General features: G+C 37.2%; 1 protein-coding gene across 8 annotated transcripts in view; it reads left to right on the forward strand.

The window, feature by feature from the left end:
• MID2 (midline 2) overlaps positions 1 to 27,890 on the forward strand; it is an 87,115-nt gene that overhangs the window by 22,765 nt on the left and 36,460 nt on the right. For 4 of the 8 annotated variants that reach the window (XM_036226417.1, XM_036226415.1, XM_036226414.1 and 1 more), the window contains 2 exons: positions 1,982 to 2,077; positions 10,958 to 11,013. In XM_036226417.1, coding sequence (XP_036082310.1) covers positions 1,982 to 2,077; positions 10,958 to 11,013 — 152 coding nt within the window. The remainder of the gene's footprint in view (positions 1 to 1,981; positions 2,078 to 10,957; positions 11,014 to 27,890) is intronic. The other 4 variants (XM_016127595.2, XM_016127596.2, XM_016127594.2 and 1 more) reach the window with 1 other exon arrangement.

Raw genomic sequence — 27,890 nt, forward strand, 5'->3', positions numbered from 1 at the left:
TGCTTAAAAAATAGGTGCAAATTCCTCACCTACTCATTCAAGACCTTCATAATAAAGCCTAAATTTCCATTTCTAGCCTTGTCCCCCATTACTCTCCTGCACCCTCTGTTCTATCCAAACTCAACTTCTCTTCCCTGAACATGACCTATACTTTGTTCCCTTTTACTTTTGCTCATGCTATTCTTTGTGTCTGGAACATCCTGCCCTCTCCGTCTGTCTATTAAAATCTATTAAATTTCACTTTCTTTCTATCTCTGAAGTCACTGCACCTTGAACAGAGTAGGTTCTCAATACTTTTTGGTGTATTAAATCTCTGAAATGCCATTTCTCCTCCAGAAATCTACTCAGCTTAGACATCATGTTGAAATCAATGATAGCCACCCTTCTTTTTTCCTTCTTCTCTCTTGGTCCTTGCTAAGGAGAAGACTATAATTGAGATGGCCATGGAGTTAAAGAAGGCTAAGGGACACACTCTGCTCAAGCCACAAAAAATAGAATAAATGGTAAAAAACCACTTCTTTGGGAACAAAGCCAAAGAAACCAAGAGAGATCTTGCAAAAAGGGAAGCAAAGATTAAGCTGATTCTTATAATCCAGTTAGAGAACAAGTGAGATTGGACCGCCTGTCCTAAAAATACATAAATCCATGGAAATACATCTTCTAAGATAGATTCATGGGACAGTTCCAAGGATACTAAGGAGCCACACTTACTTAGTGGACAAGGGGCCAAGTACAAAAGTCCTCTCCCCCTCCCCCACTTCACCTTGCCCTCATCCACCCTGCCAAAAACATGAACTTTGAACTACTACAAACCATAGGAACCGTGGAGACAGCAATGAAACAATGAGCACAACCAAAGGAAAGAATGCTAGCAGAGCAATGGCCAGGAAGTTGTGGTGTTACATTTGGAACAGACTTTGCAGAGGTGTTGGGATGGTGAGTGAGAGAGGACGGAATATTGGGGCAGGTCCTGGGGTAGAAGTAGCCACCAGAGCTGAAGACTTGGGAATGGTGAGGAATTAAAAGGCCCATCATGAGTAACATTCTATTTTTTTTTCATATAAGGAATGGGAGAGAGTAGGATTTATAAAGTGCTTCTAATGTGTACCTAAAAGGCTCTATATAACAGTAAGCAGTGGTAAACAATGGATGTCCTCTCTTGATATAGCTAGGCTTTGCATTTTGAAGTCTGGCATCTCTGTGTGCTATTCCTTAGTGCCAGAAAAAGAAGGGAAACTGTGAGATACGATGTTAGATTTTGATGAATTCCACGCTTATAATACCATCTTTTTTTTCCTGAAGGAACCTACTGATAAATATAAAATGTTATCGACAAAAAGACAAAAGAAATAATGGAATACTGGGGCAAAACTGTGACTGAAAGCTAGAGAACTGGACTCCAGTTCTAGCTTTGCTACATATTAATTATGTGACTGTGCAAAACACTTTAACTCCATTCCGAAGCTGTTTCCTCTCCTGTAAAATTCTGAAATCTCCTACTTCATGGGTTGTTATAATTATTCAATAATATATATGCAGTTGTCTAGCATAGTGTCTGACAAGTAGTAATCATTCAATAAATTATAGTTTTTTAAGTCTATCCATCTGTAAAAGAGAGAATAGTACCTGTTATCCTATGTCACAGGATTACTATGAGGGCAAAATGAGATACTGAGTATGAAATACTTTAAAATATTTAAAATATTGTAGATCACATAAAATTTTAATGTCACTAAAATCTTACATTCACGAAGCCATGAATGTTAACTTTTCCCCACCAGTGATAGTCTGTAGCAAATGTACAGCATTATTAAGTGGCACCTAGAACAGTGCTTAAGCCCATTGCAAGTGCTCAATTAATCTTTGAAATATTTGTTGACTGACTGTTCTCCACATGATATTGGTTCTCAAGCTCATTTAATGTTTGTTCTTTTTTCCCCTCTCCCCTTTTTTCCTCTGGCTTTATACTCTGTGATGGCAGCAAACTCTGGAGATGAACCTCACCAACCTGGTTAAGCGTAACAGCGAGCTAGAAAATCAAATGGCCAAGCTAATACAGATCTGCCAGCAGGTTGAGGTATGTAACAGAAACATTTGTGATTCTTTCAGAGAACCTGGATTGATTCTTTGGGGAGACTTGAGTTTTGTTAGAATATAGTCGAGCCATTTCTAGTGAAGGACTGAATGATAGTTCTAGGAAGTCTCATTTCTTTAGGATGATTGTTCCAAGAAAAGTGGCAGATAGCTATTGTTAAAAAAAACAGATAGACTTTGGTAATGGGTTGGGAAGACAAAAATCCAAGGGGCAATCCCTTCTCCTTTCCAAACAGCAGGCAGTATGAAAATCCAACACAAAGTGTGTTTCTTCCTTCATCGAAGTGGACATCATATCTTCTTAAAGAGATTGCTAGGGTGCCATAACGAAGTTTGGAATCTGGGTCCTTGGGGTACGGTGAAGCTTGTTCAGTGCAGTATTGTTTCTGTAACAATATGATCAGGTCTGCTTCTTTTCTTTGTATTCTGTCTTCCTTTCCTCCTGTTGTACCTTACCAGGTCCTTTCTCATCACTTTTATACTTTTTCTTGTCATCAGCAAATGATATCTATGTTAAAGTTGTCTGTGAATTTTAAAGCGTTACACAAATATAAGGTTTCAAAAATGATTGCCTACATCAAATCTCAGAGTATGGCATATGAGAGGAGTCAACCTCTTCCTAAGTGGATGCAATAAAAGAAATATGTTATTTCTCTCTCTTTCTTGAAACCATGGAACTTCAGCAGTAGCACTCGGTTTTCTGTTGGTGTTGCTGAAGAGATGATGGTAGTGCTTAAAGTGTAAATAGATTCAGGTGAAATATCATAGGACTCCTTCCTCATGGACAATGGTTGGATAAAAATGTTTCTAATTCTATGTATAACCTGATAGCCTAATTCTAATCTTGTATGACAGATAAATGTAATGGTTCAAGTTTATTTTAAATAATAAAATAATTGTATTATAACCCTAACTCTTAATCCCACCTGGAGATTCCTATTTAAGAGAGTGTGGGGAATTTTGTAAGGCAATAAGTCTTCTTTTTTGAATAACCACTCATGATTGTTTGGATGTCTTAAAGTATTGGGTTTCATAAAGTAGGATGTACTTGTGTGGTCAGTATACCATAACAGTTTAGCCACTGCTATGCACTCTATTTGTGGAAAAGCGTGGTGCTATATTTAGGGTACATGGGATACCGGTTAAACTTAGGTGCAAGATTGCGCAATAAGGTAGGGAATTTAGGAAGAAACATAAGGAATGGAAAGAAAGAATACTGGAATATAAGTTGGAAAACCAGATTCAAGACTTATGTCTGCCATTATCTGGTAGTATAAACTTGAATAAGGCATTTAGTCTTCAGCTTCAGTGTCCTTACCTATAAAATGAGTGGTTGAACTGACTACATGACCTTTGATGTCTCTCCCAGATTTCATGGGTCATAATTCTGTGAATGGTTACTTTTTTCTTCTCTTTTCTTCTTCAGTCTTATCCTTTCCAAGAGTGGAGAAACAAATCAGAAGGCATTTTAGAGTGGTTTTAAGCTAATCAGAATCCCTCTATGTTCCACTTTACCAAAGCTTCTGATTATGCCATTAGATTACAGTGTAAGAAACCCACAGTGGTGGAGAAACAAGGAAGTATTATAAGCAGGAGAGAAGATAAGGAATCTTTTGGTTTAGAATTTTCATGATCGAGGGTGGGGTAACAGCTAATAGTGAATAAAACCTGGTTAGAAATTATGATCATCCCTTTCCTCATTCTCATAAAAAGAAAACCTATTCAGTATAGAGCAAGTCGTAGTCAAATTCACAAAGTAAGCAGTTTATTTTCATTACTTGTTCACTTCAGGACCTCTCTAACATCTTATCCTTCACCCGAGAAACTTATCACTCTGGCCAGCCTCACCCAAACATATCCCTGTTCCAACCTTTCCCAGCCCATTGCACCAATCAACCCTTTATATTCACGGCCCTACTCTTTCCAAGTGGCAAGGAACTAGGCTCATAAAACAAAGCATCATTATGTTAATAAAGAAGGAATCATTCTTTCTGTAGGTAACAAGCAGTGTTTTAACGGTGGCTTTCTGAAGTTTGTATTCCTGCTTAGCCTTCAAGAGATGACATGGGTGCTGCTAAATGTAAGCAAAGTAGGAGGGAAGAGCAGCCCCACCATGAACCAGCAAAGGAAGTATTTAAAAGGCTCTCTTAGGAATGCTTATTAAATCCATCCTGTAGGCCACTGTCTGCTTTGGCACCACACAAAAGGTCACCTTTCACTAAAAGCTATGCATGGCATTGTACCAGGTACAAAGAAAATGACATAGGCATAGTATTTACCTTTGGAGTGGACACATGCTATCCACATCCACCCTGATGTGAATACACACATGCAGGAAATACAGACAATGAAATAAAGATGTTAACGATTGGGAGAGAGAAAAAAATATGGCATAGACGGTAGAGGCTCTATTCATCCCTCTGGCAACCAAATCAAAGTTGTGACAGAAACAAGGAGCAAACAGCAAGAAAAATTGCCTAGGATCTAGATGAACAAGCCCTACAAGTAGGGAGAGAAATAAATCACTCTGCAATGGGTGGAGGTAGGACTGGAGAAGGATGAGAGACTGCCCAGTCCGAGTGGCTGAGTAGGATAGAGGCTATGGCAGTAACAGCCAGCAGCTGCGGTTGTTCTTCTTAAAGGGGCCGTCTTCATGACCGGACTTTTGTGGTGATGGATTTGTTCGCTCTGAGCACCAGAGCCAGGTTGGATGCTTGAGGTGCACCAGGGATTTACAGGGGGTCACTGAGTTGTTGTAATGAGGGTTGGAGGTGAGGCTGTCCCCAGGCAGAAGTGTTGGCAGTATCCATTGTTCCTCTGTTGAGCCCTCCCCACTCCCAGTGTGCGGGCTCAGCATGCATAGCTGAGACATCATCAAACTGGATAACAGAGGTCACTCCGCCCAGAGGATTCCCTAAAACTCCACCCCTCCCAACTTTCAGCCCCATCTAAGCCATATCCAAATGTATCCTCAGCGAGTCAGGTGCCCCTTGCTGAGCAGCACCTAGACTCACACTGGTGGCAGCTGACCACGGTTTCTGGTGAGGCCTCTTGAGGCAACTATAAGCACAGCATCTGTGCATTACTTGCTGAATCTTAACAGGTGGCCCCAGAGGGACAGAGGCTTGGCCTAAATTTGGCCTGTAGCTGACCCCCTCTCAGGACTGTACCACTGGACACCTACTTCACAAAGCCACAATAATAAGATTGGAGACTTAAGAGCTTTGCTTAGTACATAGAAACAGACACAGAAAGGCAGCCAAAATGGGATGATAAAGAAACAGAAAGCATACGAGAGAACAGAACAGAGATCCAGGAATAATGGAGTCAAGCAATCTAACAGATGTAGAGTTCAAAACACTGGTGATAAGGATAGTCAATGAACTTATGGGAAGCACAGATGAATTCAGTGAGAACTTTAACAAAGAGATAAAAAACATAAAAATAGAAATGGAAATTATAAAAGGGAACCAGTCAGAAATGAAGAACATATTATCTGAGATAATATGTTAGATGGAAAAAACAGAGTGCATAAAGAAGAGAATCAAACCACTGATATAGAGGATGGGGAAGCCAAGGACACTCAATCAGAATGGCAAGAAAAAAGTAGCCAAGAGTATAATAATAGTTTACGGAGCCTATGGTCCACTATTAAATGTAAAAATATCCATGTCCTAGGGGTACTAGAAACAAACAAAAACCAAACAAACAAAAACAAGACATCAAAGAGCTATTAGAAGAAATAATGATGGAAAACTTAGTGAAGCAAATGGACGTATATCTCCAAGAAGCTCAGAGGGTCCCAAAAATTATGAACCCGAATAAGCTTACACCAAGACACATCATCATTAAAATGCCAAACTTACATACAAAGAAAGAATCTTAAAAGCAGTAAGAGAAAGCAGTTAGTTACCTACAAGGAAGCACCCATAAGACTGGCAGCTGATTTCTTAAAATAAATTATGCAGGACAGAAGGGCTTGACACAAAATATTCCATGTGATGAAAACCCAGGATCTACAACCAAGAATACTTTATCCAGCAAAGCTATCGTTTAGAGTTGAAGGACAGATAAAGAACTTCCCAAACAAAAATAAGCTAAGGGAATTTATCATACTAAGCCAGTATTACAGGAAGTGTTGGAGGGACTTCCTTAGGAAGAAGAAGAAAAAAAAACATGTGTCACTACCATGAATAAAGAATGGTAATAACTATATTCCTATCAACAAGCACCTCAAATAGAAAAGAATTAAGTGCTCCAACCAAAAGATAGAGTGGCTGAATGAATAAGAAAACAAAACTCCTACATATGCTGCTTACAGGAGACTCACATCAGATTAAAAGACACACACAGACTAAAAGGAAGGGGACGGAAAAAAATATTGCCTTAATGCACCTAGAGGATATTGCGCTGAATGAAATGGGTTGGACAGAGAAAGACAAATATCGCATGAGTTCATGTACTTGTGGAATCTAAAGAACAAAATGAACAACAACAACAACAACAACAACAAAAGTGGAGATAAACTCATAGAGAATATTTGGAGGGCTACTAGATGGGAGGAGGGTTGGGGGATGAAAACAAGGCAAAGGGATTAAGAGGTACAAGTGGATAGTTGCAGAATAGACATGGAGATGTAGAGTGTAGCATGGGGAAGATGGTTAATAATATAATAAATACGTAAGGGGGAAGAGGGGTACTATATTTAGTGGGTTGATTGCTTTATGAGTTATATGGTTCTCTGATAACTATGCTATACTACTGAAACTGTTATTATATGCCAGCTATAATTGGAAAAAACTCATTGAATTGTATAATGTAAAAACAAGCAACTAATTGTCTATTATATTTCAATAAAGCTGGAAAAAATGTTAACAATTAAGAAAGAAGGATGAAATACTACATTACATTCAAGGGTGAGAGTATATTTTGGGAGTTGACTCCATTGTCTATTCAGTTTAAGATTTTGTCTTTGACAGTGGCACTACAGGATGGCTTATGGAAGACTATTGCTGTCCTCTATGATGTCATCCCTTCTAAAAGGTTAGGGATGTTCCCTAAACTTCCCCATAATAATAGGGTGAATCCAGGGTACTTATTATACTCATTCAGCAAGAGCCTGTGTGTCCAGGAGGCTTCAGGACAAGCCCAGGCATTAGACATGCAGTTAAAGAAGGGACTTGAGACTTCATAAATGCTTATAAATAATATATACAAAGAAAGAAATAATAACATATTGTCTGACATGAGAGCCAGACACTGAAGGGTGATATGGAAGTTTTTCAGTTTATCTCATTCAGATTTGTCTATAAGGAATGACATTTCACATTGGGTGGGGGTGGAGGATACCAGCTAAGGCACTTCTGAGAAAACTGGAATAGGCTATTTTCCTGCCAAACCTGTTCTCCTTCTTTATTGTCTGCAAATGTTTTTGTCACAGACTGACTTTTCATAAAGGGGCCATAAATACATCCTCCTCTCCTGGTTCTTTCTCCCTGTTCTCTATTCTCCTCAGAAAGTAAACAAAGCTACAGTCTTCCTATTATTACAGAAACAGAGATTAGGATCATTACAGATTTGTTAGCTGAATTCTTTGGTAATGTAGCTTGTTATAGATGCTGCCCAGCTTTTAGAATTCATTGTATAGGCACCTGGAAATTTTTCTGTTGGGGCTGGAGAGCATGGGAGGGAGGCTGAGGCAGACCCAAGACTCCATTAATCTGGTTAAGGAAGGGCATGCTTAGACCTGCTACTCTGGCCACTTGCCCTCTATATATAGTTCTTTATCCTGTCTCATCAGGCATCCTTTATTTACATTTCAAAAGGAAATCTCTGTTTAATGCATAGCCAAAGTAAAATGTATACCAACGGATGACTATTTCCTCTTGGCTTCCAAGACTGCACAGTTTTGTGAATAATTAGCATTCCTGAAAATGTTGAGGGGAAGAAAAATAGTTAAATACTTCATAATCAATCAGTCAACATTTCTTGAGTATACACTATGTACTCGGTGTGATAAGCAATGTGTGGGCTACAAAAGAAGTGCTATTGATGGCCTCAAGCAACTTTTAGTCTTGCTAGGGAAAACACAGTGTCTAGTGAGAAAAAGGAGTATTTATAAAGCAGTATGCAATACTGTGAGTACAAATGAATGTAGCGTAGCCCTTTCATTTTTACTTATTTAGTCTTGTTGTTAACTTTCAGGGCACTGAGCATATTAAAGCACTTTCCTGGATATTTTGTGTGCCACCTGTTTCCTCTCTCTCCAGAACTTTTACAGTACAATGGGTTAGTCCATCCCAAAAGCTCCAAGGCCAGATAATTTTTTTCTGTCTCTTCTCAAGCTTTGTAAGGCACTAGGTGACACTAATTTTTAGCATTAAGAGAGAGAAGAAGGAAAGGAGATGTGTTGAAAGAGAAGGAGAGGTTTTTTGTTGTTTGGGAAATTTCAGCTTTCTGTCTTACCACCAGGTCTTAGCTTCAATAGCCTTTTTTTTTTAAGTCTTCCTCTTAGAGTTCAAACTGTCCGTGGCTTCATGTTCTTCCCTTTCTGCTCCTATTGCTCCCTGAAAAGGGATTTGGTTTGAAAATGGCAAGAATCTATGTCTGACTGCTTCTCCAAGCATAAAAATAGGTGTTTTAACAGAAATTAATTTTAAAAAATCACTGATAATGGATTATTTCAGCAGAAGATTCTGAAATATTTTTGGATGCAGTGGTCCTCAAACTTTTGGCACAAATATGTTTATTGGAAGAGTCTTCTCCAAACACTGAAGATATGATAAAATAAAGGAGTGATCAGAATGAAGTAAATGTAATCAGGTAAAATTTAATGGAGAAAATGCATTTTAGCTATATAATGAGGGAAGAAAAACAAATTGTTCCCTCTGCTGAGACAGAGAGCAGAGGTATTAGTATAGGCAGAATCAATAGGTTAAGAAATAAAGTTATTTTTAGACATGCAAGATTTGTTGTGCTGTGGATCAGATAGTCAGGAAAAGCCTACTAGGCAGTTGGCTGGCTGAACCTAGAGATTAGAGGAGAGGTCTAGGAAAGGGATGAAGACTTAGGAATTATCATCCAGGGTCACCCTGCCCAGACGTGCTAGGACAGGAGATTATACCATCTCTGTTCTAAGAGTGGGAAATGTGCCTATGCCTTAAGTCAATGCACTCAACAAGGAGAAGCACATCCTATTTATCATGTTGTTACCTGTAGTTTATTTTGGATGATTGGAAGAGAATGGTATAGTTATGACTGGGCATCTTTAAAGAAGGTAAACAATGCAGGTGGCTGACAGATGTGAACACTAAGGAGACCAGAATGGGGACATAACTGGCTTAGACAGTCCTGGATGCTGTTTGGCAAGGAGTGGCTTCACAATCCTAAATGAAGTAGTATTTGTAGGCCTAAATGGCATTTTTCCTCAACATGGTTATAATTTTTTGTAACTTCACAAGCAGGGAAAGTTTTGTCATAGGAGATAAGTAAGAGGCTTGATATCTTTGAGCTGACACTCAAACATCAGGCTAAGGTTTGTACACATGGGATGTAAAAGCAAGCTGTGTGTTGCTTAGTAACTTAGAAGTAGGAAGAGGAGGGGTGATTCTAGCCTGACCATGGCCATGCTAGCTTCCAGACTCCATGCTCTCTCTAGTCAGTCTTGCTCAATATCCCATGTTGAAGAATTGGATTGTTCAAGGAAAAGGGCACGATTGCCTTGTTTACAACATTGAGAGCCTAAAATAGAAAACCACAAAAAGCTATCAAGTTGCTCTGGATCAGTATTATTTATATCCCATAGGCTCATACTGCCAGAATCTGCATGTACCACACACAGAACTTTGCCAAGCCTGGAAAAGCCCTCCTTGGCTACTGGGAGCATTTGCCCCATATTATTCAGATAAGCAGTATTAGCTATGAGGTCCTTTGTGGCTAAATACATTAGGAAAAAGTTTTTTAAAGTAGACAGATCATCATTGCATTTTGCCATCTTAAGTACAGAATCTATGGATGACAAGAAAACTGAAGGTTGCCTGAACCTCTTTCCTCTGATTTTGTTTAATCATTACATGAAAGTCTGAGATGAGCACCTTGGGAACTTTATACCAGTAAAAAAAACTGGTGTGATCCCACTTGCAAAATTTTGACTTAAAGGTAATCAGATCACAAATAGAATAAAAATAATAGTAGCAGCCAAGAATAGAAATCAAGCAACTACGGGGAACAGATATGATATAAAATCCTGATTTTTATTTGTTCTAAGTGACCACAATATACCAGGTAATGAGTAGGAAATTTGGCACAGATGAAATTATGTATTTCAGTTCAGACTTTATAATTTGGCAAAATGCATTTGGTTCTTCAGTGTACATTTTTTCTCCTCAACTTCCTTCAATTAGAATATTTGTCCATGATCATGAGAGAAAGTTTTACCTGAATGCTGGAAAAAAAATGTATGTTTTACGTTAAAATCAAACAACCTTGAAAAAAAGACTTGAGAGTCATCAGCATCTAAGTAGCACTTAAAGCCACAGAATGAGAAGGCTTAGGGGAGATAAATCCAATTGTTTGTTTGTGACTCGGAATACAACAAACTGACCTTCCAAAAATAAATGGGAAGACTGCGGAGTCTTCTATGAGATTAACTGAGGGACAGTGTGTATTTTAAAAAAAATTAAATATCAGAAATAAATTATTCATTTGTGGAAATACTCAACATTTTATATATTACTTTCATAAAGACTAAGTAACACTTAATGAAGATTTTCTATGTTCCAGGTAAGCACATTATGTGGATTAACTCATTTGGTCCTCACAACACCTCCATGAAGTAAATGCTGTTATTATTCCTGCTTTACAGATAAAGACATTGGGATACAGAGATATTGAAGTGATTTGCCAAGGTCATGCCACTAGGTAACAGAGCGGGAATTTGAATCAAGGCACTTTAACTCCAAAGCATGTACTCCTAATCATCCTCTTACACATCCTTTTGTAAGGTCAAAGTACATACCACTTATATGTTCCTTGTTCATCACCAGTGGTTCTGGACCTGTCCCATGAGAATGACTTGTAGTGACTAAGGGGTATGAGCTAAGGATGTAAATTGTGGAGGAGGGCAAAAGAGAAACATAAAGGGCAGAAGAGAAGGAAAACCAACAAAACAGAAGATTGAGATGGCAAAGGAGGAGAAGCCTTTAAGGAGTGGAAGGTTTGAAAGAGTCCATTAGAGCAGGGACATCATACAGGAAGATATCTTTAGTGACTTCTGAGAGAGAAGCTTCAGTGGAAAACTGAGGATGGAAGATAGATTCAGTAAGGTCAAGGAGAAAATAAACTGTAAGAAAATGCAGGCTGCGAGAAGTTTGATCATGAAGGTGAAGAGAGAAATAGAGTGGTAGTTATTACCCTTTTAAAGTATAGAACAATCAGACTCAAAAACACACATATAATACTTTGGTTGTTCTGTTGCTAACAATAAGAATCACTAGATCCAGCGACTCCGATGACACATGCTTCATTTCCATTACTTGCCTTCCAGCCACCTCTCTAGTCCAAGGTCCTCTACCCCAGTCCCAAAGCCTCAGTTTCTACAACTCTCTCCTTTAGGAATGGTATGTAGGTCCTGGGACGCCACGTGCTATGTTAGCTTTGATGTTGGGCAGATAGGAGTCATGCTAGTCTATTCATTTGTACTACTGAAGTGACTAATTCAGAGTATTATATTCAATCCTATCAAGTATACCGCAATTGACATTTAATATAATTGAAAAACCTAAGTCAATGTGGGCATAGCCCATTTTTATACTAAAGAAGAAAATGCTTTGTATTTTTTCAAATATCTAATGAGTTCATTTCTTTTTCAAAAATACTTTGTGACAATTCTTGATATATCCCAGTGAAATAACTTTTTTTGAGGACGTTAGATGTTGCATTTGAAACATGTGGAGGGTATGGACACATTACAGGGTTGTAAGGGTAAAATGAGTTGGGATTAATAGTTTTCTCTCTTTTCCTCCCCCACATCTGTAGGGCACTTAAGCTTTCCAGTGAGATCACGTTTTCATAGTCAAATCAATTCATACAAGCATGCACTCTTGCTTTGCTTTTGTACTTTCTTTGGTGCAATGTAGTTCATTTTATAGCCCCATTTCCCATCTGCTGCCTTCCTCATCCAGTTCTTGTTTTTAAGTTTTCAAATTCCAGGTTACTCAACAACCAGAACACTTGCCTAATTGTGGACCATCCTACCTGCTCCACTCTTTACACAACTTGTCCAAATTCCCCATTTCCAATGTACTCTTGGAAAGTTGGTGGAATTCTAATTCAAGCTAAAGCCCTGTCAAGCTTACTCTTTACCTTCAAATGTTTCTAGTTCCAACCCTACCTCCAATCTCTCTTGCTAACAACCCAAGCAAAAAAAAAAGAAACAACAACAAAAAACACAAAACAAACAAACAAACAAAAACCAAAGATAAAAAAAACCTAAACTAAAACAACCACCACTATAATAGACATGCACACAGCCATTTTAAATGCCTTTCTGTCTCTGCCTGTCTAGAGGAGTCAACTGTGTTAGTAACATGGTAAACAGGGATTGGGAGTGGGAGAGAATCATCTTTGAATCCTATGTGCTGGGCATTGTTCTAAAGGCATTCTCGATTCTAATCTCACTTAGTGTTTATGACAATCCCATGGTATGTTTGGTGATTTTCCCATTTTATAAACAAGAGAGTGAGAAACATTAGAGGACTTACTCAAGGTCACACAGAGTAAGCTGGGTCTCAGTCCAGCATCTCTCTGACTCTAAAATCCATTGTGCATCCTACTGGACTGCCAGTGAGTCATTTGTGTTCTGATAGAAAGGAGCCAGCTTAGGATGCACACTGTTTTTCTCCCTTCATTAAACAGCTCTAGAAGAATAGATGGGTCTGTTTGGGGCCTTTGTATTCCTGACTCCATGGTGAGCCTCTTATGTACCTATCTTTGATAGCCCAGAGAAGCTATCTGTCCTAACAACCCTTCTTGGGGATACAAGGTTAGGGAGCAGAGGGAGGACTACCGCTCAAGTTGGCAGAAGGGAGAAGTAGTGTCCACTATTAATGCACTTATTTGCTTAGATTGTTTTTGTGCCCCCAGATGAAAACAAAATGAGGGGTGAAAATAGAATGGGCATCTCTAGTTATAAAAACTGACTCCAGACATACAGTTTGCTATGGGACTGGCACTTCCTTCCTGAGACTGCCTTACTGAGTCCTCGTTCAAGGGCCGTGCATGACTTTGTTGTAAGTTCAAAATATCCTGATGCAACACAAGGTTTACTTTTTTTTTTAGAAATTTTATAATCTTTCTCATTTTATTTAGTTATTTATTTTTTACATTTTTTATGATGACATTGGTTAATGAAATCCAGGAAGTTTCATCTGTACATTTTAACATTAATGCATATATATATATATATATATATATATATATATATATTTAAACTGCGTGTTCACTTCCCATAGTTAGATTTCTGTCTGTCACCACATATTTGACCCCTTTTGCCCTGTCTAACTCCCTCCTCCTCCCTCCTCCCTACCCTCTGGTAAACACAAGTCTATTGTCTATGTCCATGAGTCTCTGTTTGTTTATCCTACTCATTTATTGCTTTTAGGTTTATATCCCATATATAACTGATTTCATGTGGTTTTCAACTTTTTCTGTCTGGCTCATTTTGCTTAACATGACGATCTCAAGGTCCATCCGTGTTGTCACAAATGGCAGTATTTCATCTCTTCTTATGGCTGAATAGCATTCCATTGTATATCTGTATCACAGCTTCTTTATCCAATCATCAATCATAGGAAACTTCAGTTGCTTCCATGTCCTGGCCACTGTGAATAATGCTGCTATAATATTTGGTAAGCAAATATCTTTTTGGATATGAATTTTCAAGTCTTTGGGGTAAATACCCAGTAGAGGGATTGCTGGATCATATAGTAGATCAATATTTAGTTTTTTGAGGAACCTCCATACTGTTTTCCATAGTGGCTGTACCAATTTTCAGTCCCACCAGCAGTGTATGAGTATTCTTATTTCTCCGCATCCTCTCCAATATTAGTTATTACTTGTCCTGTTGATTATAACTATTCTAACATGTGTGAGACGGTATCTCATTGTGGTTTTGATTTGCATTTCCTTAATAGCTAGAGATGTTGAGCATCCTTTCATATGTTTGTTGGCCATTTGTATGTCTTTTTGGGAGAAGTGTCTGTTCATGTTGTCTGCCTATTTTTTGATTGGATTGTTTGTTTTTGTTTTTTATTGAGTCATATGAGTTCTTTATATATTTTGGATATTAGCCCCTTATTGGAGGAGTTGCTTGAAAATATATTTTCCTACCTGGATGGTTGTCTCTTTACCTTGTTGATGGTTTCTTTTGCTGAGCTAAAGCTTTTCAGTTTGATGTAGTCCCATTCATTTATTATTGCTTTTACTTCCTTTGCCTTCAAGGTCAAATTCGTAGAATCCTCTCTAAGCCCAAGGTCCTTGAGTTTAGTTCCTATGTTTTCTTCTATGCATTTTATTGTTTCAGGTATTATATTCAGGTCCTTAATCCATTTTGAGTTAATTTTGGTGTGTGGTGATGGACAACAATCTAGTTTCATTCTTTTGCAGGTGACTTTCCAGTTTTCCCAGCACCATTTACCGAAGAGGCTTTCCTTTCTCCACTGTACGTTTTTGACTTTTCTGTTGACAATTATTTGCCCATATAAACATGGGTTTATTTCTGGACTTTTGATTCTATACCGCTAGTCTGCGTGTCTGTATTTCTGCCAATACCATGCTGTTTTGATTATTGTCACTTTGTAGTATAGTTTGAAGTTGGGCAGAGTGATGCACCCAGTCTTGTGTTGTTTGGTTTTTTTTTTTTTTTTCTCAGGATGGCTTTGATGATTTGGGGTCCTTTGTGCTTCCATACAAATCTGATGATTTTTTGTTCCATTTTTAAAAAAAAAAAACGCTGATGGGATTTTGATGGGAATTGCATTAAATCTATATAATGTTTTAGGAAATGAAGTCATTTTAACTATGTTGATTCTTCCAATCCAAGAACATGGAATGACTTTCCATTTCTTTGATTGTTCTTCTATTTCTTTTAATAAGGTTTTATATTTTTTATTACATAGGTCCTTCACATGTTTTGTTAGATTTATTCCTAGGTATTTTTGTTGTTGTTGTTGTTGTTGTTGTTGTTGTTGTTGTTGTTGCAATTGCAAAAGGAATTGTTTTATCCACTTCTTTTTCTGACACTTCATTATTAGAGTATAGGAATGCTACAGATTTTTGAACATTGACTTTGTATCCAGAAACTTTACCATATTTACTTACTGTTTCTAGTAGTGTTCTTGTTGAGTCTTTAGGGATTTCTATATAGAGAATCATATCATCTGCAAATAGCGACAGTTTGACTTCTTCGTTTCCTATTCAGATGCCTTTTATATCTTTCTCTTGCCTGATTGCACTCCCTAGGACTTCCAGTGTTATATTGACTAATAGTGGCGATAGTGGACAGCCTTGCCTTGTTCATGATCTAAGAGGGAATGTTTTCAGTTTTTCACCATTAAGTGTAATGTTGGCTGAGAATGTGTCATATATGGCCTTTATTATGTTCAGGTACTTTCCTTCTATACTGATTTTGTTAATTGTTTTCATTATAAATGGATGCTATATTTTGTCAAAGGCTTTTTCTGCATCCTTTGATATGATCATATGATTCTTATTTTTAAATTTGTTACGTGGTGTATCACATTAATTGATTTGCATATGTCGAACCATCCCTGTGTCCCTGGGATGAAGCCCACTTGATTGTGGTGCATAATCTTTTTAATGTGTTGCTGTATTCAGTTTGCTAGTATCTTATTTAAGATTTTTACATCTGTGATCGTGAGAGATATCAGTCTGTAGTATTCTTTTTTTGTGTTATCTTTACCAGGTTATGGTATCAGGGTAATAATATCAGCCTCATAAAATGAGTTAGGAAGTATTGTCTCCTTTTTTTTTTATTTTTTGGAAGAGTTTGAGAAGAATAGGTATTAAATCTTTGAATGTTTGGTAGAATTCACTGGTGAAGCCATCTGGTCCTGGAATTTTACTTTTTGGTAGGTTCTGATGATTGTTTTAAATTCCTTAGTGCTGATCAGTCTATTTTGATTTTCTAGTTCTTTTTGATTCAGTCAAGGAAGGTTGTATCTTTCTAAGTACTGGTCCATTTCTTCTAGGTTATTCAATTTGGTGTTATATAATTTTTAACAGTATTCTTGTATGATTCTTTGTATTTCTGTGGTGTCTCTCATAATTTCTCCTCTTTCATACCAGATTTTGTTTATTTGTGTCCTATTTCTTTATTTTTTAGTGGGTCTAGCCAGGGGGTTTTCAATTTTATTAACCTTCTCAAAGAACCAGCTCTTTGTTGCATTTATTTTTTCTTTGTTTCTATTTTGTTTTCAATTTTATTTAATTCTGCTCTAATTTTGATTATTTCTTTCCTTCTGCTGACTTTAGGCTTCATTCGTTCTTCTTTTTCTAGTTGTTTAAGATGAAGCGTTAAGTTGTTTATTTGGGCTTGTTCTTGTTTTTTGAGATACGCCTGTAATTTTGGGATCTTTCCTCTCATTACTGCTTTTCCCATGTCCCAGAAGTTTGGATATATTGTCCTATCATTATCATTCATTTCTATGTATCTCTTCATCTCTGTTTTTATTTCTTCTCTGACCCAATTATTCTTCAGTAGCATGTTCTTTAATATTCATGTATTTGTAGTTCTTCCCACTTTCTTTTTACAGTTGATCTCCAGCTTCAAAGCATTATGATCAGGGAATATGGTTGGTATGATTTCAACCCTCTTATATTTGTTGATGCTATCTCTGTGTCCCAGTGTGTGGTCAATCCTTGAGAATGTACCATGTGTACTAGAGAAGTTTAAGCAGCTGTTTTGGGCTGAAAGGTTCTATAAATGTCAATTATGTCTATTCGGTCTAATTTGTCATTTAAGGATGTTATTTCTTCATTGATTTTCTTTTTGGATGATCTATCCATATCCAACAGTGAGGTATTTAGGTTCCCCACTATGATAGTGTTTTGGTCTGTTTCTCCCTATAATTCTGTTAGTAATTACTTTCCATATTTCGGAGCTCCCTCATGGAGAGCATAGATATTAATAAGTGTTATGTCTTCTTGGTACATAATTCCCTTTATCATTATGAAGTGTCCTTCAGTATCTTTCTTTACCTTTTTTATTTTGAAATCTATTTCGCCTTATATTAGTACACTACTCCCACTTTTCTCTGACTGCCATTTGCTTGAAATTCTTGTTACTACTAAGAGTAGCTCATTTAATCCTCACAGTAACCCTATGAGCTTCATACTATTAATATTCTCATTTTGCAGATGGGTAAACTGAGGCATTGAGCAGGTAATTAATCTGTACAAAATCATACAGGGAGTATGTAGCAGAGTGACAGTTTACAGCTAGTTAGACTCTGGAGTCAGTCCATGCTCTTATTCACTGTGCTTAATTCAAGGTGAAGGGCAAAGCTAACAAGATTCATCAATTAATGGCTTTATGCACCGTGATTTGCAAGTTGCTGATTATTGTGCCTATGATCTGGGTAAGGACAGATGTATGTATGTATAACAAGTCTTGGTGTTTTACATGAGTGTATGTCCATGAAGGAATGACCACAGTGTGTATCTAGAACTGTATTTGGGCATGCCTTTCTTTGTGCTGATAAGCTTTCTACAGAGCAGGTGTCTTAATGTCCTTGCACATGCTATGCATCTGTCTGTTTCATAGATGGCTGCCTGGGTGTTCATTTCATGTGTGTGGCAGGGTGTATTGTAGAGAGGATATATGTGGAAAAAAAGAATATATGTCCAGTGAGAGAATTAGTGTTTAAAATGGGTCATGAGGACTGCTTTGACCTCTGTGGTTTTTTTCCCCTTCATATAGGTGCATACCACTTGTATATCCCTTGTTCATCACCAGTGTTTTTTTTCTGCATATGGGTGGGAGAAACTGGGATATAACTTGAGGAAGTTGCCTTTTCTTTCCTCTGATTGGAAACATTGTTTGTGTTAAGAGCAGGTTTTCCCGACTTCTCTATATCCCAGGTTTGTTCTAGCTTCTCCTTAGTAGCATCAAAGTTGCAAGACAATCATTGGCTTTGGAATCATTTCTAAACCATTAAAAGTTTGGTTAAAAGATTATATTATAACAGTGGGAGTCCATGCCACATAGAACCTTTATCTCCTCCACTTCCAATCTATATGGGTAATTGCTCACTGACACACTGACATAGGGGTATGAGTACACATATTCGTCTTCTTAGAAATACCTGAGGTATAGGGGCAGGCACAAGGCATGTTGGTGCATATGGCAAGGTTTCATTCTTTTTCATGGCAGAGTAGTAGTCCATTGATATATGTGCCACCTCTTTTTTACCCATTCATCCATTGATGGACACCTGGTAGCCTCCATATCTTGGCTATTGTAAATAATGCTACAATGAATATATGGATGCACATGTCTCTTTGAAGGAGTGTTTTGGGTTTCTTCAGATAAATATCCAGAAGTGGAATTACTTGGTCCTTCTTTGTCTCTTGTTATAGCCATTTTTTTAGGCCTATTTGTCTGATATTGTATTGCTACCCCAGCTTTTTTTTTTCATTTCCATTTTATGAAGTATCTTTTTCCATCCCTTTACTTTAGTCTATGTGTGTGTCTTTCGATCTGAAGTGAGTCATTTATAGATAGCATATGAAGGAGTTTTGTTTTCTTGTCCATTAAGACCCATATCTTTTTATTGGAGCCTTTAAACAATTTACATTTAAAGTAATTGTTGATAGATATGTAGTTATTACCATTTTATGAGAGGAGGATGGCACAGCATTTACCTACTCTGCCATCTTATCCAGAATTTGATATATAGTCTAATGTTAAATCAGGTTTTTTACTTCTGCGGTAAACTCTGTTTGGTCATAGTATTTTATTATTTTATTTCCCTCTTGGATTTAACTTTAAATTTTATTTAGAATTTTTTTCTATGTGTATTCAGAAGTTAAATCAATCTATAGTCTTATTATTTCTGATATCTTTTTTAGGTTTCTGGTATTGTGGTTATACTATGTTCGCTAAATGCATTTGGGATCCTTTTATCTTTTTCTGTGGTCATCAACAGTTTAAAAAGCATTTCACAAGAGACAATCTGTTCTCTTAAAAGGTTATGGAACTCATCTGTAAAATCATCAGGACCTGGAGTCTTAAAAAAAATTACACATATTTAATCACCTTTTCAATCTAGCCTAAAGTTATCAGTATCTTGAAGTTTTGTTACTTTTTTTGGTATAAAATTAGGTAGTATTTAGCAGATTTTTGACTGTGTGATGTAGGTTGCACATAATATTGCCTTATAATTACTTTCGTATCTACCCAGTGGTGTGCTGGAGCTGACTCACCATTTGTGTGCATGTCTTCCAATCTTTGATCAGCTTAAAATCCTCCATGGTGGGAGTTTTTACACCATGGAAATCAGTAAGCATTAAAAATAGTGGCTTTTTTTGGGGAAAGCAAATTGTTAAATGTTTACTAGCACACTATCACCTGTATATATGAGTGTGTCTTCTTTTCCATTGCTGACATTGTGTTTTTTGTTTTGCTTTCTCTCTTTTTCCTTAATCAGGATTTTCAAAGAACCTGCTTTTGATTTTAATTATCATTCGTATGATTGTTTCATTTCAATGTTATTAACTTCAGATTTTTAAAAATGAAATCCTTCCTTCTGATTCCTTTACTTTATTGTCCTTCTCTAGTTTCTTAAATTGAAAATTACTGTCAATCTTTAAACATTTTCCTAAGTAGAGCTTTAAGTGTTTCCTATAGATTTTGTTATTAAGTCTGTGTCTTTTCAATATTTTCTATAAAATTCAGAATTTCAGTTATGATTTTTTCTTTGATTCAAAAATAGTTTAGGAGTGTGCTTCTTAATTTCCAAGTTCATGTTTTTTTTTTTTAATTTTCTTCTTGTTTACAGGATTATGATGAGATAAGGTAAACTAAAATCTCTACTTTTTTAATGTATCAGTATTACGTTGTTCTTTCTGGCTTAGTGCACAATCAATTGCCATTGTTCCATGAATAGAAGAGAAGAATGTATACAGTTGACTCTTGAACAACACAGAGGTTAGAGGTGCTGTTCCCTGTGCAGTTCAAAATTCATGTATAACTCTTGACTTCCCCAAAACTTAACTACTAATAGCCCACTGTTGACTGGAAACCTTACTGATAACATAAACTGTCGATTAATGCATATTTTGTATGTTATATATATATATATATTATATACTATATTCTTACAATAAATTAAATTAGAGAAAATAAAATTATTTAAGAATTACAAGGAAGAGAAAATACATTTACAGTATTTATTGAATAAAATCTGTGTGTAAGTGTACCTGTGTAGTTCAAACCCATGTTGTTCAAGGGTGAACTGTATTTTTTATTGGGTAAACTGTTCTATATGTAACTATTACATTATTGCGATATATTTTTCAAATCCTCTATGTACTTGCTTATTTTTTTAGTGTGAAACTTACTTCATGTGTTGGTTTCAGACTATATATTTTTTCCTTGTCACTTCTCCTTTTATTTTTAATAATATTTGTTTCCTAGAAGTGCAACTGACAGTTTACAGCAAAGGTGCATTTTAAAATTTATTAATACATATTGTCAACAATCTCCATTCACCAAGGTAATTAATACTCGTACCAGAAATGTACAAGGGAAAAAATGGAGCTTTCCTATATTTTCCTCTTCCACACTGTTGTTGAATGCTACTGAATTCAGTCACCGTCACCTAGATTCTTTGGTTTTCTCTCTAAGAGAAACAATTCTTGGATGCCTGGCAGTTGATAGCAGGAATTCCCACAGGATTAGGGTTAGCATCGATAAAACTGACAGATATCATCCAGTACACCTACTACTCCTGTTCTAAATATTACTGTTGAACCTTTGTAGCTTGGGTTGCTTCAGTACAGGAAGAGGTAAAAGAAATCAGAAGCAGTTTTGATTAAGCAATTAAATATCCCCATGTTGGTTCTTAAGTAGTTCCTTCCACAATTCCTGCTGCACCTGTCCCCTGCATTCCCCAACATTCTCACTGTCTTTGTTCTACCCAGTGATGACTGTTTCTTCTCTCCAATATCTCTTTCAAAATTTGTTTTCTGGAACACCAAAATTCTGTCCTTTATGAATGAATGAAAGCTGAATTTTCATTAAGGACATACATTTCTGAAGGTAGAATTTTTTATAGCAGAAGGGGTACATGGTATTGAAGAAGTCTTCTATTTTTTTCATTATGAAACAGCAGCATTTAACTTTTAATTAGAATTATACATGGCCTTTGAAAAATCAGTATTAAACTCCTCTTTTTAAAGTATAATTCGATTTGTACAAGTCAACTGTAAAACAACATTTTTATATAATTGGAAAAATTTAAATACGAAACAAGCATTAGATGAATATTAAGGAATTATTTTAATTATTGTGATTATGCAATAAAATATCCTCTTATAATGAGATGCAAACTGAAGAATTTAAGGCTGAAATAATTTAATGTCTTGGATTTGCTTTAAAATGCTGCAGCAAAAAAATAAAAAGTGTGTGTGGGGGGGGCGTACCTCAAACAAGTATAGCAAAATGCTGATGACTGTTGAAGCTGGGGTATGGATACATAAGGCTTCATTATAATCTCTAGTCTTAAATATACTTAAAAATTTTCATTAAAAAATGTTTAAAGCGGTAATGGAGACATGTTCCCTACAAGCATTAAAACAGTACTAAAATATAAAAAGAAAACACTTTAAAGTTTTCTCTACCCTATTTTCAGTCAAGATTTTGTATGGTCTATCTTATTTTTTGTCTTCCAAATCCATTTCTATCAGTCCTATATTCCCCACTCTCAGTACCAGCCCAATTTTTGCCATGCCCAATTTATCTTCATTTTTGTCCCATTATTTGGAGCTCCTCAGTGAGAAGAATGTGACAGCAGGGAAAGATCCAGGCAGAAGAACTAAGCCACATAACTGTCTAAAGACAGCCCACGAGAAATTGGCTGCTAGTAGATGCGTCCTGTTTTAGAAAAATGCACTTGGAATCAGGTGCTGGAAATGTGAGATCTGGACTCTAAGTGATCATAGACCTGAATTCCTACATTATATTCAGAACAAATGAACTGAGTAAGTTAGTTCACTATCCAAATAATGCCAACTCAGCCTTTTAAATTCTGGATGAAATTAAGAAGAATGATTTATCCAGATTTAGAAAAATAGAAGTAATTTCTGAGTAATAACTTAAGCCTTTAAAAGATTTTTAAAAACTTTCATGTGTGCACATGTACACGCTTACAAGTGATAAGTTCTGAAACTATCTTACCTAACCAACAAAAAGTTATAGGAGTATCAGTCGTAAATGATAAAACATCAAGAGTTGAAATGCCAGCCACCCTATTTTACAGTAAGATGAGTAAGTATAGACATTAGTCAAAGCCCAGATTTCAGCTTTCTGGGAAAGAAGTACTGCATGTTTCCAGACTAGAGTAGCAAATTGGAGTGGTAGAGGAGTGGGGAAGGGTGTTTAACTTCTACTTTGTTCCAGGTTCTGTGCTGAGACCTTTATCTCTATTATCTCATTTGATTCTTGCAACAATCTGTGAGAAAGGTAATATTGTTTCTATTTTGCCTGTCAGAAAGATTGGCTCAGAGATGTTAAGTAACATGTCTGAGGTCACTTAGCTTGTGTCAAAAGGGGAATTCAGACTCAGGCCTGTTTGACTTCAAATACAGAGCTCTTTCTACTCTGTTGCCTTCTGGGAGAAAAAAAAATGAGAAGAAATTAAAACTTAACACATGGAAATTCTCAAAAAGAAATAAAAAGGAGGGTGTGCTTTTTTTCCTACAAAAATAGTTGCAGTTACAAAGAGAATAATCAAAGGGCAGGATTACTTTGATGATTAGAATGAAACATCAGGAATCTGAAGGAGCCCTGGTCTTGGAATTAGAAAGCCTAGTTTGGATTATAACTCCATCAACTTGATAGCCTCTATGATTTTGATGATTCACTTTATCTCTCTGGAGCTTGGTTTCCTCATCCATAAAATGCAGATATAATGAATGCCCTATCTAGCTCCTAGGGTTGTTGTGAAGATAAAATATAGAGATCAAATATATCTGAAAACACTGTAGTCAAAACCATAACAACTCTACAGCTATAACAATGACACAACTGTAATGAATGATTTCTTTAATTAACAGTAATAACGTATTAAGATAATCAGCTCTTTGGAACTTTCCAGCAAGTTGAGATTCTTTCTTCTTTGCCTCATATTTTCTCTAGAAGCTACTGGACTTTCCAAAGTGAGGAACTGAGCCCTGAGCCCTGAGCCCTGATGCCTAGACAGAAAGTAAAGACCCAAAGTAAATCACGCTTGTGTCCCCTCAGACTCTCACCATTTATATAATTAGGTTAAGAGAAACATCAAGGGCAGACCTATAAAAGGAATAGAAGCTTCAAAGGGTAGCTTGTTGTCTGATAAAGTGTGGGGAGTAGGGGACACAGACCTACCCATTTTGCCCTAGTGACAGTGATGAGAAATTATGAATTATAGGCATTATATGCACACAAACACTCACACGTATGTGAACCTCTGGGCTTTTCACCATAAGGCAGTGCCCATCATAATAGAATTCCTGGATAAGCTGGTGTAACCTAAGGCCATCTCTGATTTCAGTAATACTTTCTTATTACTATACTCTGTTCATATTTTTGACAATTGCTTCTCATCCTTCCTCATCAATACCACAGACAGGCTGACTCTTGGATTCCCTGCCCTGTAGAGCAGGAATTGGATGTGGGAAGGTGCATATTCATCAATGTATTAGCAGGTACTTTAATGAGCCTCCAAGGTATAGAGCTATGCTCTGCTTAGAGCTCAGGGTACAGGACAGATGGGGCCCTCTACCTCAGGGAGCACTGCCAAGGAGACTAAATGTAATATAATTATGGTATTATATTCTTAAAAGTGAGGGAATGTATTAGATTGCTTTCTTGCTTACACACCTATTCCTTCTAGATTCAACATAATACCTTTTGGGCTGAGCCTGGAGGATTGTGCTAATTATAAGCCCAGAGCAGAAAAACAGAATAACAAACTCTGGCCAGGCAAATTGCTTCCCAGCCAAGGATGTGGAATGGAATAGGTGTTTTATCAGAAATTGGCAGTTGACCTCCATCCTGGCATCAGCCTTCTGTTCTGAATTGAGGGAGTAGATAATGGTCTGACTCCTGGTAGGAAGAGAGGCCATCATACCTTCAGAGGCAGGGAGAACCCTGTGCAGTAGTGTAGAGGAAACTACATTTGGGTGTGAGGTCTAAGTGCTTAGGTGTGGGGAAAAAGAATAAGAAAAGGGACATGGCAATTTCAGAGAAAAACAAATCATGACCAAGTATGTTCTAGAAAGCAAAACAGATTCAAAGACTGGATAAAAATTAACCAGATGATAAAACCATGCTTGCTTGTTTGTTCTGCAGAAAACCCCAAAAGAATGGTGGTTATAGCAATAGTAGTAATAGTCGTCAATCATTGTAGTAGTAATAAAAACAAAACAAAACTAAACTAAACTAAAAGAAACATTTAACTATTATATCTCAAAAGTGTATTAGGTGCTTTATTTATGTTGTTTAATTTAATACACATTTACAAAACCCTATGAAGCTAAATACAGATGTTATCTTCATTTATAGAAGAAATTTGGATCACTTGCCCAACACCAGGCAGGTGGTTGGTAAGCAGCAGAACCAAGAGGCAAACTTGGGATTGTATGAATTCAAAGCCCATTCTTTTAACTATTTCCAATTTTAATTTTGGTTATTGGTTTAGTAAAGATAACCCCCCACCCCAGGACTCCCAGGGACCGTTCCCAGGGAGCCCCTATGCACCGTCTCTGTTTGTCTGTGTCTCTGTCTCTCTGTGTCTGTCTCTCTCATCTCCACCAAGATAACCTGACCAAGGTCTCTCCATAGGACCCTCTTCCTCCATTGGATTTTCCCCCATAGAAATCCTTTAGCTCTAGTCTCTGTCCTTACTCGAGGTAGTTGGGATCCCTGGACATATGTTCTCAAGACATCTTTGTTACCTAGTCATGGAGTTGGATATTTTTCTGGGACTCTTTTCCCACTGATGCTCTCATAAAGAATTCTTCAGGTTCTTGACCTGGGACTCTTTCCTGATGCTTCTCTATCTTTTTTTTTTTTGTACCCTACACTCCTCTACTCTCCGCGGTTAAGAAGCAACATAGGCTCTTCTTCAGCTATTTTTATGCTTCCAATTGGGTCCTTGCTTTTTCTAACAACAATTTGCCTTTTCTAAACTTAGAGCAGGATTTTTTTCCCTTTTGTCATCCAAAGTCCCTGAGCTCAGAAAGAATGACTCATTCCCAGAATGATGCCCTCCCTGACTTTAACTGTCAGAGTGTGGATTCCTTGGTCCTCCCACTAGAGATTCCTTGCTCTGAATGTATCTAGGGAGGATCAGGATGCTGAAGCCACCTCCAAGAAACAAAGGTCTTGGGGAGGGATACTTATGTCAGAGTTGAGTACAAAAGGAGGCTAAATGTTTTCCATAGTCTAGTCTGAGGTGAAAGAAGGCATAATCTTCAAATGACTTTCTCTGCTTTCCTTCCCTTACATAATCCTTTGGTTGTGAGAGGCAGTGAAAAGGAGGGCTTGGGGAAAAGCCAAGGACCAGGAATTAGGAAACCTGGATTCTAGTACCAGCTCTGCCATCCAGTAGCTGCATGAACTTGGGCAGAACACCCTGTGCACACCTCTATTACATTTCCAATACTCTGCTGTATTAGAATTGCCTGGTTACGTCTTATTTCCTTCATTGGACTATAAGCTTCTTGAAGGCAGTGCACATGACTGTGCTGCATTCATTTGGGAAACTGCAGTTTCTAACTGGTCTCTCTGACTCATGCTGCCCTCCTCTAATGCATTTTTCACCTTGCTGTAGAAATAGGCTTGCTAAAATACAAAGCCCATCTGTCGCTCCCCTACCACAAACCCTTCAGTTGTTCCCTATCACCATTAAGATAAAGATTTTTAAGACCAATCACAATCTAGACCCTGCCTACCTCTCTACTATGCCTTTTAACCACCTTCACTTTATACTTTATCTATTTCACAACTATTTTAGTATATTTTTGCCTTGGGCCAGGCACTGGGAACACAATCTGAACATGGTGCCTGTTCTCACAGAACTTATATTCTTCCCCTTTTCTGCTGGCTAACTACTGCTTGTCTCTTAAGACTCAGCTCAGGCATCATCTCTTCCAGGAAGCCATTACCCATGCTCTATATACCTCTCTTCCCATCTCTCTAATCTGGTGCAAGTGTTCCTCCCTTGTGCACCCAGAGCACCTTATACATACTTCCATCATAGCACTTCTATGTAATGATTTGTCGCCCCACCAGACTGTAAACTCTGAGAGTAGGTACCATGTCTTTTCCACTTTTTTATACCCAGCACATGGTTTGGTACACAATAGGTACTGAGAAGAGTTAATGGGATAAACAGTAACCTCTCATGATTAGCTATTGTAGCTGATGGCCACTTGGGCTGCTCTTTCCACAACGGCTTTGTGGTTCTTTGAGGGAATGTTGTGAGCAATCTCAGCACTGTAAGATTTGTTGCACATTAGCAGCACTTCAAGCTGCTTGACATTGTGAACAAGGAACTTCTGAAAGCCACTGGGCAGCATATGCTCTGTTTTCTCATTACTCCCATAACAAATGTTGGGCATCAAGATCTGGCCCTTGAATCTTCTGTGCACTCTATTGTCTCTCTAGTTTTCCACCAGTTACACAATTTTGACAAATCGATCTGACAGGTGCCGGATGAACTTCTTGGTCCTCTTTTTTATGATCTTGGACTTCACAAGGGGTCTGAGGGCAGTCATGATGCCAAATAGAAGATAGCTGCCACCTCCATAGGCAGCACTGCGGAAGAGAGTTTTCTTTCTTTTAACATCGGGTAAGGAATCTTTTCAGAATATATGGTCTCTTAAGACCTCGGTTATTATCCCAACATCTTTCTAAATCTTTCATAATGCAGCAAATAATATGTAAATGACAGAACAAAATTACCATTTTGAGTAATTGTGTAAAAAAGGAAGTGTAAAGGAAATTGGTCTCATGTAATGAAGACATGTAACCTAGTATACAGTGTTTCATTATGCTTTATTTCAGGGCCAATATTCTCACATTCATTCATTCATTCATTCATTCAAAAGATATTTGTCAAATACCTACAGTATGCCAGACACTATTCTACATGTTGAGGATACAGTAGGGAACAAAACAAAGTCCTTAACCTTAAGAAGCTTACATTCTCGTTGAGAGATACACACATTAAAAAGATATATATATATATATATTTTTTTTTTTTAATTAAGGGTTATAAGGACTATGGGTAAAATAAGCAAGGGTACAATGTGGCGTAAGGTGAGATGCCATTTGAGCAAAGGCCTAAAGATCTATTAGTTGTAACTTCAGAAAACTACATAAATGTTGGCTCACCAGAACTGCTTAAACATTATAGGGCTTGTAGCATTTTCTTTCTTTTTTTAATTTAAATGTTTGAAATACATTTAATCTCACATGGAAGTTGCCAAAATAATACAGTGAGTTTCCACAT

The sequence above is a fragment of the Rousettus aegyptiacus genome, unplaced genomic scaffold (genome assembly GCF_014176215.1).
Source record: "Rousettus aegyptiacus isolate mRouAeg1 unplaced genomic scaffold, mRouAeg1.p scaffold_m13_p_9, whole genome shotgun sequence".
In the NCBI taxonomy this organism is placed as follows: domain Eukaryota; kingdom Metazoa; phylum Chordata; class Mammalia; order Chiroptera; family Pteropodidae; genus Rousettus; species Rousettus aegyptiacus.